This window comes from Equus quagga, chromosome 21, assembly GCF_021613505.1.
Source record: "Equus quagga isolate Etosha38 chromosome 21, UCLA_HA_Equagga_1.0, whole genome shotgun sequence".
Classification (NCBI taxonomy): Eukaryota; Metazoa; Chordata; class Mammalia; order Perissodactyla; family Equidae; genus Equus; species Equus quagga.
In genome coordinates, this window is record NC_060287.1 from 36,274,623 (window position 1) to 36,290,834 (window position 16,212).

The following is a 16,212-nucleotide window of genomic DNA, read 5'->3' on the forward strand; positions in this document are numbered from 1 at the left end:
AGGTGGTGTTTCCAAAGCTTGGAGGGACTGGCCAGTAGTGGCCAGTGCTGCTTGTAGGCTGGACTAGTGAGTGGAGAGCTAGGAGGTGCCCATGGGTGTGGAGTGCGGAGGTCATTGGGTAGCTTGGCCAGCACTGGAGCGCTGAGGCAGAAACCCCATTTCGGTAGGTTGTGGAAAGAAAGGGAAGTGAAGAATTGAGACAGGAGCTAACCCACTGATGCTTGGCTGTGAAGCAACTGAAAGGCAGGAGCGCCAGGAAATGTGTTTTGGGTTTTGCTGTCTTTAAGAAGTGGACGAAAAATTTGCCTTGTCAACTGCCACAGTTCCAAGCCTTCCTAGGTCTCACAACTTGGATCACAGGCAGCTTTCAAAGGCAGACCTGTGGACACTTTGTTCTTCCCTGATGGATTCTAAACTATGGGGGGGGGGGGGGGGGCAGGATCATGTGTCTGTCATCTCTGCTGCTCTTGTCACTGCCCTGAGCCTGGCACAGTGAGGACTTGCTCCTGCCGTGCAAGGGCCCTTGAGACCCTGATGCTGGTAAGGCGATCTGAATCGGGAAAAGCTAATGACCATCAGAATACAAGCCCACAGCTCCTCGTGGAGGCATATTTTTGGCACTCCTTACTATTTCTTGGAATAAATGGAATGTGAGTTCTTCAGGAGGCTGCTCAGTGTTGGGAAGGAAGGGGTGACTCCCAGGATCTGTCTCTCTCGGCAGCGTTTCTGCATTCCTCGTTGTAAAGCCAGGATAATGTCTTCCTTATGTGCTTCTGAGTCACTTTCTGTTGTGCTTTGAAAGGTCAAAACATTCTCTGAATTTGAGACTGCCTGTGTATTTTCCATGTCCATTTATGGGGCTGAATGACGTGTCCGGGGTTAGACTGTTGTGTGTGCGAGGAGTTGAACCCAAGGAGGCGGGAAATGATTTTGGAAATTCCCGGGATAAAGGAAGCAACAGATGACACTGCTGGTGTGAGGGGTCGGGGGAGGTGTCAGAGAAACCTGCTCCCCCAGCCTTTGAGCGTCGGTCGTTTCAGAGTGGATCATGTATAATTTACAGGGCAGGTGGTACTATTTTTCTTCTTTTGTGGTTGAGACTACTTGTGAAAAGGAAGTCATGGCCCTGGTGAGAAGCCACCATGATAAATGTCCATTTTCAGGGTCGTCTCACAAGAAAACATGTTGGCCTGTTTGCCACTCAGAAGCATTACTTGAAGAACAACCCAGAGCATTTACTGCTCCCCCAGCCATCCCTTCCTCATTTATTGGGGTGATTTCTCTCCTCAAATCATATACTCTAGGAGCAACCAAGGTGGCAAACAGCTTTTTAAAGCCGTGACTCAGAATTGAGTTTTCTGGAAAGCTGGCTTCCGTTGAAATAGCTGGGGAAGATACGGTCATACCAAATGCCTGGGAAATTAGAAGAAGTCAGTGTGTGGAAGAATGCACTGTATGTTTTGGTGTAACTTTCTCTGCTTTTGTGTCCCCTGCCTCTGCAAAGGGGGCACGATGTGCAGTGTGGCAGAAGTGAGGATGGGGGTGGTAAAAGGACTCGGTTCTGCTATGACGTGGAGGCTGTGGGTGGAATTCCACACCAAGGAAATAAGAGTGAAATGTCAACTGAGAAAGTCCCTCATCACTGGGGCCATTATGCCAAGGACAATAGTCTTGTGTCTGCTTTGACGCCACCTAGTTTTGCAGGCCTGTTGGGTGTGGATGTGGAATGCCAGCCTGAGAACCAGAACTGCTGGACGCCGGGTCTTACCACAGGTGTCCCGCTGGGCTACTGGGTTGGGTGTGTGTTTGCCAGCAAGACCCAGGAAAGACTTGTAAAAATGGCAGGCTTTCCTGACTGACCCCTAGCATGGAGAGGAAGGGTGTTCCTGGGCAGGAATCTATAGCCTTTATTATTCGTACCTTTTAATGACGGAGAAAAAGTATTTCTCACTGTTATGCAATTTTTTTTAGATTTTTTTAATTTTAAGGTGGTTGAAGTGTCTTGCCCAACAGCTCCAACTCCTTTTAAAGGCCTGAGATTCCCTGATTTGCCTCCTAAAGGAATCCTTTTTGTTTTTTTCTTTCTCCTTCACCTCTACTGCTTTCACCCAAGCAACTTTAAGGCTCATCTTGCCTCCAGGAGCCATTTGCATCTGCCACGTGGAGACAGTGATGGGGACTCAGGACCCCCAGGTTACCTAGATTAGTGTGTCAGCTTGGACTGGAGTCTGCTGTTAGGATGATAGCCTTGCTGCTTGACGAGTCACATTTTAGAACTTCATTCCAGTGATGGGCAAGGTCCCGAGCCTGGCCGTTTTTATTTTGACCGTCTGTGATACTGTGATTTATAAGAAGAAATATACATTTGGTCTTCACCCCAATTTGGTCTTTGTCCCGGTTCCCAGCACAGAGTTCCTGAAACCCTTGGAAGTTCCTAAGTGGTTAAAGGGACAAAGGTGTCTTTTGTTATTCATCACAAGTGCCCTTCAGCTGCTGGGTTCTGTTAATGAGCTGGCCCTGGACAAGCCCCTCAGGATGGGGAACCAGCCCTGTGATTAGAGGGTTGGAACTTTCAGCCTCACCTGTGGGGAGGGGAGAGGGGCTGGGGGTTGAATCAACCACCAATGGCCAGTGATGTAATCAATCAGGCCGAGTAAAAAGGCCTCCATAAAAATCCTAAACCATGGGATTAAAACAGAAAATACGTCACCAGAAGTGATAGGATTAAGAAAAATGTATATAATTGGATGCAAATGGTCTAAACTCATCTCGTGAAAGAATTGAAGTTGAGGGATTTAGAAAAAAAAAAAAACCAAAACCAAAATCAGAGATTCTGATATGCCTGCCCCCTTTGAGCATCATGTTGTGGTGAGCCACTGAAAGTGAGAGTATTTAGGAGCAGAAAGAGAGAGACAACTCTATCTGTATTCCTGTAGGACTATCTAGCCCAGCAGGACTGACTGACAGACCGTCCCCTCCTCCTGTTTTTACCTGTTGGCAACCTTTCCATCACTACAGTTTAAACAGCGATATTTATTTGGGTAGTTAGAATTGCAATTCAGGGAGCACAGATTCAATAGAAACCCCAAACGTGTTCCGATTACAGGAGAGCGGCTTAGGACTTTTATGGGAAAAAGGGAGGAAGATGAGGTGAGTTGTATTAAGGAAGAGTTCGTTGGTGCTGGAGGAGGTGAGGCTGGGTTTGTACTCCATAGATCTGTTAGCGATTCAGTCATCAGCAAAGTCCAGTTTTATCAGTCTTTACAAACAGGATATTCTTGTCCTACTGACTTCTTGGAATATTGGTGGTTTGGTCTAGTTTGGAAGATAAAGAAAACAAGATATGCAAGGCTGTTCCTCTGGAATGACTTCTGGTTCTATTTTAATATGGCTCCACTCATGGCATCTTTCACAGATGCATGTGAGAGTTTCTCAGCGTCACCAGTCCTCTCCAGTAAAATCCAAGAACATGCAGATAAACTTGGCCCCGTTGCACATGCATGATAAATTCAGATAAAATCCAATCCCAGTTGTAGGACTCGGTGCTTGGGCTGTTGCACCTCAAATATTTGAATGGAGAACCAGAGAATATATTTCTTTAAATTGCATTCTATCTAAAACCAATCCAATGTGTCTATGGGGGAGCGAGACCCTGCAAATGTTCTAGCAACTGTGTGTTGGTCAATGAAAATGAAGGGAAGAGGATTCGCTTCCTAAAGCAGAGATGCATTCAGTGGCATTTGTGGTCCCTATGTATGTCGTCACCATCTTTTAGATATACTTCAGGCCTGAGTCCTGAAGGGGAGCAGAATTTGCCACCCTAAAATATGCCTCCTTGGCATCAGATTATTTTCACCTGATTATTTTTAAGAAACTACAGACACAGGAGAAACTCTGAAAATCGAGGTTACTCTTTTGTAAGAAAAATTAACGTGCATAAGGGAAATCCCTATTTGTCATGGTGTCTCTCTCACTGTACCAGGAAGAGGGGGGTGACTCAATCTCTGGAAACTCTTATCAATGGACAAGACCCAACTTAAACCTGCGTAACGACCTTAGCGTTGTTCACTGTGATTTTCCCGGTCACCTCGCGTGATTGACTCCTCACCCCCAACGCCTGTCTTTTGTCTTTAGCTGATGAACCTTTTTAGGTGATGGCTTGGGTCATTTCAGGCAGTTACTCAGTTTTCCTGGGTACCTCCTATGTATACAAGAGGTACCCATATTTTTAAACTTCTGTTTGTTTTTCTCCTGTTAATCTGTCTTTGATTACAGGGTCTCAGCCAAGAACCTAGAAGGGTAAAGGGGTAATTGTTGTTCCGCTCCTACAGGCCCCAGTCCTGCAGAACTGTCATGGATGTGACCTTCAGCATTGGGAGGGAATTCTCTAAAGTCACCAAGTAGATTCTGGTTTGAGAAAACATGGGCATCGGGCATCGCATGTGTTGTGTCCACAACCCCCGGCAGGTTCTCGCAGGATAATTGTTTGTTATTCACTATTTCCGGAGCTTCCTGTGAGGGAAAGACCATCAAGTTAGCAGATGAAGGAGGCTCTGTCCAGACAGAGCAGACCCTGGCATGGGATTTGCCCAGCAGCCCAAACACCGTGCCTCTGCGAACCCACACACAGCAGGTTCAGCTGCATGGACTCCATCTCCTTTTTTGTTTTTTCCTGAATCTATTTTTTCTTTGTACCCTGTTCCAGGCACTGGGGACAGGGTGGTGAACAAAATGGCAACAGTGCCTGCCCTCTGGAGTGTTCATGCTGGTGGCGCGGAGGGCAGGCGGGGAAGGTGATGAACAAGTGAATTGTAGGCTAGCTCACAGAACCCAGGAACTGGTTACAGCAGTTCAGAGAATGCATTTGGAGTAGGACACCTAGGGTTCGAGCCCCAGCTCTGCCACGCACCCCTGCATGGGCAGGCGGGTCAGCCTCTTTGCACCTCAGTTTCCCCATGGGTGAAATGAGTCCATGATGCTCTTGCCCTGTTGTGAGGATTAAGCAAGTTAATATATATGAAGCACTTCCAAGAGTCCCTGGCACATAGTAGGTGCTGTTAAATGGCTGCCATTGCTGAAACTGTGCCAGAAGGTGATGAGGGTTATGGGAGCAAAGGAGGGGAAGGGGTGCTGGCAGGGGCTTGGAACTGCAATTCAAAAGGGATGATCAGGGCTAGCTTCACTGAGAAGTGCCCACTGATTAAAGCCTTGAAGGAAGTGATGGAGTGCGCCATATGGATATTCGGGAAGAATGTTCCACATCAGCAAAGGCAGCCAGTGGAAAGGCCCCAGGGGAGAGCATCTGGAGTGTTCACCCAACAGCATGGCGGGGATGGAATGAGGTCAGGGGACAGGTGACGGATTTAGCAGTCGTATAAGGACTTGAGCTGTTACACTGAGAGACATCGAGGGCCATGGGAAGGCAGAGGATTGGCAAGCTCTGAATTAGACTTTAATAAGGTCACGGTGGCTGCTGGGAGGCTGGTTAGGGATAAGTGGGAGATTGATGGTGCCATTGACCACACTGGTCCTAGTGGAGGTGATAAGAAGCGGGCAGGCACCTGGTATCACCTTAAGGTAGAGCAGACACCATTTCCTGGCACAGCTGGACATGGGACATGAGGGGAAGATGACTCTGAGCTGAATGGCCTGAGCCGACGGGACAGAGCCACCATTGACTGATATGGCAAAGTCTGTGGGTGCAGAAGATTTGGGGCAAGCTGGGAGTTCAGTTCTGGACATGTCAAGACCAACTTGAGATGGTGTATTTGTTTCCTGGGGCTGTCATAACAAAGTACCACATATTAGGTGGTCTAAAACAATAGAAATTTCTTCTCTCCCAGTTCTAGAGGCCAGGAGCCTGAAATCAAGGTGTCAGCAGGTCCATGATCACTCTGAGATGCTGATTAGAATCCTTCCTTGCCTCTTCTGGCTTCTGGAGGGGGCTGGCAATCCTTGGCTTGTAGCTGCATCACTCTAATCTCTGCCTCCTTCGTCACACGACCTTCTCCCTGTGAGTCTCTCATCAAGTGGCATTTTCCTCTTCTTACAAGGACACCAGACATATTGGACTAGGACCACACTAATGACCTCATCTTAACTCGATTACGTCTACAAAGACCCTATTTCCAAATAAGGTCACATTTGCGGGTAGGAGGGGTTAAGACTTCAGTGTATCTATTTGGGGGACACTATTCAACCCCTAACAGATGGCTATTAGACATCAGAGTGGGGGTGCAGAGTAGGTAAAGCCTGGAGCTCAGAGGGAGTCATCAGCACTCGGAGAGTGTGGTGTCCTGGAATCCAAAATGAAGAACATGTTTCCAGGAGGAAGGGCATGAGTCAAATTCTGCCAATGGGTCAAATAAGAGGAGGACGAAAACCACTGGCTTGGGCAAAACTGCATGTGTTGACAAAAGCAGCAGTTTAATTGGTGACAAGATGATCCAAGGTAAAAACTTACCAACTTGGATTTCCGTATCTGTAGTTTTTTAAACTCAATTTCAATCTTTGGGGTTATATCTACACATTCTCTTTACTTCTAAAAGATGTCTTCATTGTAAAGAGTTGGCTATGTGTCTGGACTTGGGGTAAACTCTGGGCATAAAAAGATGGATACCACACACTTCCTACCCTTGAATATCATTGTCTCCTGGGGAGATGGTAAAGCAACTAAAATTCAGTACAGCAGCTCAGTACCCTCCTCACTGGGGACCTGCAGATTCAAACCACAATGAGATACCATTCCACACCCACTAGAATGGCTGTAATAAAAAAGACCAACACCACCAAATTTGGGGAGGACATGGAGCAAATGAAGCAGATGGAGCACTGGTATATTGCTTTGTGGGAGTGTAACTTGGTTTATCTACTTTGAAGAATTATTCGGCTGTTTTTTAAAAAACATTAAAAATAATCTATCCTATGACCCAGCAAGTTTCATTCCTAGGTCTTTACCCAAGACAATGGAAACAGGTCCCAGAACGACTTATACAAGAATGTCCATAGCAGCCTTCTTTGTAATAGCCTAAAACCGGAAGCAACTCAAATGTCCATCAAGAGGAAGATAGATAAGTTGTGATATATGCATGCAAAGGAGTACCACTCAACAGTAAAAAGAAGCAAAGTACCGATACACACACCAACATGAGAGAAGCTCGCAAACCGGTTGAGCAGAGGAAGCCAGACTCAAGAAAACCCCACGTGATCACATTTATCGAATGTCCAGGAACTGGTGAAACCAATCCCTGGTAGCAGAAGTCAGAAAGTGGTTGCCTCTGAGGAACAGGAGGGAATGACTGGAAAGTGGCATAAAGGGACCTTTCAGAGATAATAGACATTTCTGTATCTTGGTTTGGGTGCACACCTTGTCAAAGAATACCAGTCAAAAGTCTTAAGATCTTGCATTTTTATTGTATGTAAATTATACCTCATTAAAACTTGAAAACCGACACCGGTGACAGGTGTTCCCAGGTGCTATGCAGCAGAGATGAGGGCATCTCAACTGCTAGGAGGAGGCTGGGGAGGCATCCTCGGAGAGGAGAACCCCTGCATCGGTATTTCCAAGTGAGATTGGAAAGGCGGGAAGAGGGCTGTCCCAGCCAGGTGACCCACCTGGCCAACAGCCCAGGGAGAGAAAGGGCGCCAGCTTTTTAGCAAGTACCAATGGCTTAAAAAGGAAATTCCAGCTATTTTGCTAAATTCATTTTTTTTCAGGCGTGTGTGTATCTTGGACAAAACTGTTTTCCCCTTCCTGCTGCAACTTCTTCATGGCCTGTGTCCAGATTTCCATTTTATCACAGCTTTTTAAAAATTTCTGATCGATGTACATTTTTTCCAATTAATAAACTGTTCTCAGTACTTAGCTTTTAAAAGAATTATTCAAGAATGTTGCCTTATTCAAGTAACCTGATGGTTTCTATTTTTTCCCCTTAAAAATAAAAGCTGCAGATTCTGGTTGACACTGGGAGCAGCAACTTCGCCGTGGCAGGTGCCCCGCATGCGTACATAGACTCCTACTTTGATGCCGAGAGGTGAGTGATGGGTCCATGGCTGGGTGTGGCCAGGTTTGGGGGCATCACACAAATGCTTCAAAACATGCTGGAACAAAACACCAGACGTGTGTTTCATTTTAAGGGGGATATGTGTAGGTATATATTTGTATGTATGGGGATAATTTTGTGTGTGTAGATATTTGTGCACATGTGTAGTATATGTTTGTCAGGATGTGTCTACCTTTGTGAGTATATTTGTGTGTAATGTATACATACATGTATGTGTTCATTCCAGGGGAATCCATAGGAAGATTCTCCTAATAGCCTTGGTGCATTCTCATGAGGTTCACTTTATAATAATTCAAGTCACACGCAAGTTTTGTGGTCATACGTGAGTGGCAGGGAGCTCTGATCCTTTCTTTGTTCCGGCTCTCTTGTCCTAAAGTGGAGGTGGCCTTGAGCACAGAGGAGCGTTGGATGTGAGCGTGAGGCTGGTCTGGGCAAGACCCTGGGGTCGCTTGGAAAGCCACCTTGCATGACCCCGAAGGTCAGGAGAGGTTAAGCCATTCCTGTTCAGGGAGGTGTTTCCAGGTGAGAGAAATCCATGCCTTGTTAGGAAAGGGTAAGTGTGAGCACGAGGCCCTTGGCCTGAGACCAGGGCTCCCAGCTGGCCGCTGTGGAGTCGGGTTGTGGGAAAGAGCAGAGCCGGGTGGAGGTCTCCGGAATAAAGCCAGCTCTGCGCGGTCCAGCCTGGGACTCTGGGCTGCAGAGGGGTACTGGGAGGCTGTCAGTGTTCAGCTCCAGAGGAGCCCGTGGGGTCCTGCAGCTGCTCCAAGGCTGTGCACATTTTGATCTCACATCTATTTTTGTGACCTTAAAATTTAAACTCCACAGATACAGCAAGTAAGCTGACATCTGGCTGACTTTTAGGGTCTCGTACTGTCAAAAGCCTCAGCTGTCCATCAGATTTCCCTCCCGTAAATCCTCCTTGTGTCTTCCAGTTCTTGCTTCCCTCAGCCACGGTCTTTGGTTCCAGGGAATCAACCCAGCTGGGGAGAAAAAGAAGGGAGAGATGGAGGAGGGCAAGAATAGCTGAGAAGTTTCTGAAAATACCGGGCTGTTTTAATAAGGCAGGAGGCCTTGCCGAGTGTGAACGAAGTGCCCACCTGCTTTCTGCCGGCACCACATTGTGGTCTCCGTTCTGGTGGCACAAAGAGGTGTGTCTCCTGTATGTACAGCTGGAGGGGAGTGGGGGCTGGTGCTATACAGAGATAACTGGTTGGCCCCTCCTTCAGGGAACCCATAGCTTTGTCCATGACTCTGTATTGATAACCTTTCGTGGTTGCTATTCCAGGATGAAACTCCTGGCCAGTGGTTGCTTTGTGCCTTGAAGCTATTGCTGTAATTGCAAATATGTGTGATGTGGGGGAAGGGGTATTTCTGGGTGAGTACAGGTGGGGGAGGGGTAGGCTCATGATGCACTGGCCACCCTTTGCCCTCTCCTGTTCAGATTGGTGGTTCTTCCAAATCCTCTGCCCTGAACAGCGCCCACCCCCCACTGCCCACACTGGACTGCTTGGTCGTGGAACAGAACTTCAAGTTGGTCCAGACCTCTTGTTCCTCATGTAGCACAGGAGGTTCAAGATGCCAAGAAGTTGCCCAAGTTGGAGTTTCTAGGTCAGCAGTTCCCAAACCTTGAGCCCCAGCATGCCCTTTCTATAACTAGTGAGTTGTGATGCCCTGAAATGAAATGCAAAGGTCTTATAACTCACTGCCCCAGTGTAATATAGGGGGAGTAAGCAGTAATTTATAAAAGGTGGTCAGTACCTCAGTGTGGAACATCTGGGTCAACTACAGTGGAGACTGGTGCAGTAGGAGGATGTGAGCCCCTCCCCGTGGGCGTGCAGCACCCAGCGTAGACTGATAAAAGTGGATTGAAACAGACTCAGACACCCAGAGCAGCTTGAGTTGATGATATGGTTTTCCAAGTAGGTGAAGAATCCTGGTAAAATTACCCCCCGAAAATATCACCTTCCCCCAGTTTATACAGTATTTGCATTCCCGGAAAATGCAATGTATATTAGAACTATGCAAAAAATGTTTATCTTGGTGGCAAAGCAATCCCAGCCCTACATCTTTTCTGCTACAAGGCTGTAGTCTATACTTTCAGCCGGTTCCCCCACACCTACCGCAGGACTCAGAACTTCCAGACTTGGAGCTGAGCTCTGTGCCATGCCTATCAGTTTTCCACCTCCTGGAGTAATTTTTATTTTCATCACACATCTGTAGACACATGGTACAATAGAAAAAAAAAAAACAGTAGTGCATCGTAAAGCCAAAATTAGGGTGAAGGGTATAGTTCCTTTATAGATTGAAATATGCAAATTTGCCACCATGGATGGTTACTTCCTTCCTGGTAGGTAAATGGTAGTTCTTTGGCAGCTGCTCATAGCCAGGGTTCAATTAAAGGTCAAAGTGTGCTTTTCAAGCCAGAGACCCATTTGCCATGCAGATACAGCTATTGAAACATTCAAGGATAAATAATAGTCAGCATTACAAACACTGTGTACGATGCCATTTAATACCTGTACTGTATTTAACTGACTGTGGACAACTGGCGTCTTTCTCATTTACCTTCCACTTTGTTCACTGTTTGGTTGAACCGTGGTTCTCTTTCAGGCTTCAGGAGAACACATCTTTCTAACTTACCTGCCGACCTTGCTGGCCAGGTTTGTGTTCAGGTGGCAGATGTCCTTGTTTTTGATACTTAGATATTGAACTTCTCTGGCTCCTTTGCACCTGACTTAATGTGAAAACTCCTGGGAACATCCTGGTGGGGTTCGGGGCAGGCCGCCCCAAGATGCGCCACTCCGGTGTGTGAATTATTTGGAGCTGGAGACAATAGAGGCTCAGAAGACTCAGGAAGAACATTTGGCTTTCCCCCAAATTGCCTAAAAGAGTTTAAGATAGAAGGCCTGATCCAGGAAGGGGCTTATACCACGAGACTATAGTACAACGTGAAATAGGTGTGATGGGAAAGGCACCCACAAGCACATCTTATTTGAAATCCTGTCTCTCTGGCCACATTCTCTCTAGGTGGCCCATGGGGTAAACACTTGTCTAATGTGAATTGCCTTTCTCCCCTTTGAAGGCCCAAACCACTACCCCAACATCCTCCTTTGTCTTTAGTTGAGATGATATGTAAGGGGGCAACTTGGCCATTGTGGCGAGTTGCTCAGTTTTGCCTGAGTTCCTCCCATGTGTACATGTCGTTAAACTTTGATTTTCTACTGCTAACCTGCTTTTTAATTATTTGGCCAGCCATAAGAACCTTAAGGGAAAGGGGGGGTGGGGTGCAATAGCTCCTGTGGTGGCTAGGCTTTCTCTCCTGCTAACCCCACAGGAGAATTTAGGGCTCCCTCTCAGCTTTCTGGGCCCTCAAGGTTCTCATCCGTCTCTCCTTTTGTGGACAAATAAAAAGAAATAATGGAACCCACCAATGTGCAGGGAAAGTCCCAGATGTCCCCTCCATCGTCAGTTTTATCCACTGGCACTTCCATCATTCAAACTTCAGCCAGCCTTCCTCATTTGCAAGCGTTGCTGAAATTTACCTGTTACCTATAAAACGTCACCCCCATTTTGGGCCTCTAGCCCCGATACTGCCTGTCTTTGAGAGAGAACCGTTCTTCAACAGACCTGTCAGGCTTCTTCTAGCTGAATCAGATGTGAAGCGTACCATTTTTTAATTTTAGGCAAGTTCCCTTCTATCAACTGCACCCCTGCTAAACTTGCATATTTTGCACGTTCAGTACTTGCTTAGATTTGTGATAAACTTCTTTGCTCTCTTTTCCTCTTTTTTCCCCCCATGCTTCTCATAGACTTATGTTAACACAGATTTGTTATTTTAAAGATATGAACTAGGAACGTAATTTATTTTGTAAATTATGTATGATTAATTTGTCTGATGCTTTCAGCTAACTTTAGAGTTGGCGGAAGGTACTCTTCCCATCATCGTATTTGATGGAAGCCAAGAGAATGTTCTTACTTCCTTTCTCAATTTTTAACAAAGCTTCCTTTTCAGAGATGTGGCTCCCTGCCCTGTGATGTTTCTGTATTCGCTGTCCCTCTGATCTCCCTTAGTTAAAATAAGGTTTCTGGTTGGGTTTGTCAGCCTCTGATTCAAGTACCCCAGACTTTGGATATTCAGGTTTAATGCTTCCTGAAACATCTCCCAGTAATTGGAGATTTGGCTTGGGGTTCTTTGACAAGATCTCTTTGATTTATGGAATGAGACATCAGGCTACCGTTAGTCATCTGTGTAGCTTGTTCCCATCAGATGCCCGCTTTTCATGGCGGTGGATGTTCCAGTGAATTACTATATAGCAAAAAGAAAATGGTGTGGTTTTTTTAGATGTACTTCTTGTTTAGCCAATAAAATAGCATCCAGCCAGTTGGCTTGATGAGAGGTCCAGTATACTTATCCATCTGACCTTCTCCTAATCTATTTGGGAAATTGTCTGTCTCCTTTGAAGATGTCTCCTCCTCCTGTACTCCACCTGGGGTGAAGCCCACAGAGTGTGGTTGTGGCAAGGGAGCCATTTCTTTTCCTCAAGAGGTGCTTGTAAGTAGAATTAGGATATTAGAGAATTACCTGGTGACCTCCTTAAGGAGGCTGAACCGGACCCTCGAGACCAAACGCCTCATCTGTCCATGTGATGATGACAGACATATTTGCTTGATTATTTAGATAATTTCTCAAGCCAGCATTGTTTGCCTGTCCAGGAGGGGACTTTCCCTGTTGGAGCCCTTGAGCATTTGCCTTTGCTGAGGATGTTGATCAAGCTCCAGTGTGGACAGGCTAACTGAGCAGCCCATGGCCTGTCAGTGGCCCCATCCACTCTGGTCTGGTCACTTCCAGAATAGGGCAAGAGCAAGAAAGGTATCTGACCACCTAGGCTGGACCAACAACCCCGAAGGTAGGTTCCAAACTCTGAAGAGCCCCAGGGAAGTCTTGGGCAGAGTTCTTTAGGACATTCCCTGGGTGGGATGGCTTAGGAGAAGCAAAGCCGTGGGCCCAAGAATTTAACTCTTCTGAATTCTGCCCTTCCAAACTTTCTCTTTTTATGTTCTCTGAAAATGATAATGGGTTTCTTTTAAAATAATAAAATATTCTGCAACTGTTTCCTCCTCAGTTCAGTTAATTTCACTGTCCATCCTGCGTTCCCTGACACTCTTAATCAGAGGCAGAGTGTCTCCTGAATTGGATTCAAAGTGACTTTATTGCTGTGAGCTGACTTTTTCCTGGCTACCCACATCCTTGATTGATTGCTGTTCCTGAGCACCCAGGATGGACACTACAAAGGAGAAGCCAATCTAGGGTTCCCTCTCAATATAGTTAATTAGTGTGCAGAGCAATTGAGAGCCAAAGCATTTTAGTGCCAAGAGGTAGGATGTTAGAACACGAAGATGGAGGAATGCATTTTTTTTTTTTTTAATTTAGTGCTGGAAACTATACATTAATCATCCTTAGAGCTGCTTACGGTTCATCTCTGGGGATTTTGCCCTTCGAGGCTTAGTTTAAGGAGCTCAGGGAATATAAGCTTAGAATGACTTTTTTCTCACATTATCTAGGACGATGCTTTCTACAAAGGTAGCCTCTAGCCACATGTGGCTATTTAAATCTAAATTAATCAACGTTAAAGAAAAGTTCAGTTCTTCAGTCACACTGTCATCACATTTCAAGGGCTCAGTAGCCACCTGTGGCTACCATATTGGCCGGCGTAGAGACAGAATGTTTTTTTCATGGCAGCAAGCTCTCTTGGTCAGCACTGGTCTGGAAGACAGAAGAGCTCTACTTTTTAGAACGCTGGAAGGCTCCCCCACGTCCCCGACCACCTTAACCACGTCATCCCCCCAAGACATGCCCCTTTGTCATGGGGGTGGTTGGACTTCAATATGAGACAATTCTGGATATTCCGTAAAAGTAGCTATCAGAGCATTTTCTAGAAAAAACAATTCTTACCCTTTCTTTGTAGTTCATAGATTGAATAAAGGTAGGATGTGATTAGATAGTTATAATAATAGCAGCTATTTTTGTTCCAGACTTTGTTCTAAATGCTTTACAGAATTAACTCTTTTCATCCTCAGAATTAACCCCATGAGCTATGATACTGTGTTAGCCCCATTTTTTAGTTGAGGACACTGAGACACAGAGAAGTTAAATAACTTGGCCCGGGTGGGTCACACACAGCTAATAAGTGGTTGATCTCCCATTTGAAGCCAGGCAGTGTAACTCCAGTTACCTCTCATCTCTCTGCACATGGCACTGAAATATCCAGAACGTTCCCCCCATGAGGGAAATAGCAACCTGGTCAGGAAACTATAGAAGACATATGCCAACTAGGTGTTCAGACTCTTTTTGTTAACATTAGCAGATTCTAAGGAGCTTTCTGTAGCTTGGACGGAGTCAAAAGAAAACAGCTTCACACAAGAAAGGCATGACATTTTAGACTGGGGGACTGCAAACTTGGGCCCATAGGCTATGTCTGACCTGCTGCCTCTTTTTGTAAATAAAGTTTTATTGGAACGCAGCCATGCGTGTTTGTTTATGCATCGCCTGTGTCTGCTTCCTCCTTATACTGGCAGAGCTGACTAGTTGCAATGGAAATCATGTGACCCACAAAAGCTAAAACGTTTATTTTCTGGCCCTTTACAGAAAAAGTTTGCTGACCCTACACTAGATGGTGTTCTCCAAGCACCTCAAGATAGATAGCCTCTCCCGTTAGCAAGAGCGTATTCTCCAACTTGAGGAATGACCGCTAATTGTCAAAAGGGACTAAATGATGCAGTGTTTTCATTGCTGTTCAGTGTAAATGTGTGTGGCCCCTGCTGTGTGCCAGGCACTGCTGAATTGACTCTGACACTAAAACTTGACATTCCGCCAATCCTCCAGTGCCCACGTTTCCATGACCTGACTGTGCACTTTACCTGTGTAATTTGTGGTGGGTTCCTCAGTGCTCCGTGGGTGCCCAGGGTCCATCCACTGTCACTTTTCCATCTGTGCCTGGCCTTGTCAGGAGATGCGTGCACACAAAGTGTTCACTTAATGCTGCTCTCACTTTAAGATTATGGTGGAATGAGCTAAAATGTAAGAAAATACTAAAATTAAACATTTTTCATATTTTATATTCCATTATGAAGTTAGAATAAATTAAATTTCTCAAAAATTTGTCTGCCAGACATTTTAAAAATAACTTTTTTCCCCTGATTATAAAAGTGATATATGCAGAAAATGTAGAAGGACCTACCCACAAGAATGAGAATCTCTTCCACAAACCCCACCATCTAGAGGTAGCACTATAAATATCTGAGTGTAATAAATTGTTTTGAAGAAGATTCTGCCAATACACGATTTTTTCTTTTAATTTTTTTTGTCATTGAAAATGTCTCAGTAAATAGCATTTTTCAGTGCTACATAATTTCATCATATGGATGTACTGTCATTTACTAAACTATTTCCTTTTTACTGGGCATTTAGGTGTTTTCCAACTGTTCTCTGTTATCAATAAAACATAACGACTCTCTTTGTACCTGAACCTCTGTCTGCATCATGGATGTTTCTCTGGATCAAATTCTCAGAAGTACAATTACGGAATTAAAGACTGTTAACGTTTTTTTGTGTGTGAGGAAGATTGGCCCTGGCTAACATCTGTTGCCAATCTTCCTCTCTTTGCTTGGGGAAGAGTGTTGCTGCACTAACGTCTGTGCCAATCTTCCTCTATTTTGTATGTGGGATGCCGCCACAGCATGGCTTCATGAGCTACGTGTGGGTCCAGGCCCAGGATCCGAACCTGTGAACCCCGGGCCACTGAAGCAGAGCACGCGAACTTAACCACGATGCCACCAAGCTGGCCCCAAGGCTGTTAACATTTTTAAAGCTTATAAGATGTACCAAAAAAAAAAAAAGCTCATATCGTCTCTGGCTTAATTTCTTCCCTGAACCCAAACAAGACTGGGCTAGTTCATGCAATCCTGCAACAAAGACTCATTAACACATAGTAGTGTTCAGAGACTAGATATTAAAACAGAGTACATGGAAACAGGCAAACAGCAACACTTTATAATTATCTGTTTGCCAATCTGACATTTCTCTTGGGAACTTGATCATTTTCCTAGGGGGAGGGTGGTCTGAATGCCCAGATATTTGCCTAGAGATGTT

At 45.5% G+C, this 16,212-nt stretch overlaps 1 protein-coding gene across 1 annotated transcript in view; it reads left to right on the top strand.

Moving 5' to 3' along the window:
- LOC124231323 (beta-secretase 2) overlaps positions 1 to 16,212 on the top strand; it is an 81,847-nt gene that overhangs the window by 27,905 nt on the left and 37,730 nt on the right. The window contains exon 2 of the mRNA XM_046648051.1: positions 7,945 to 8,033. Coding sequence (XP_046504007.1) covers positions 7,945 to 8,033 — 89 coding nt within the window. The remainder of the gene's footprint in view (positions 1 to 7,944; positions 8,034 to 16,212) is intronic.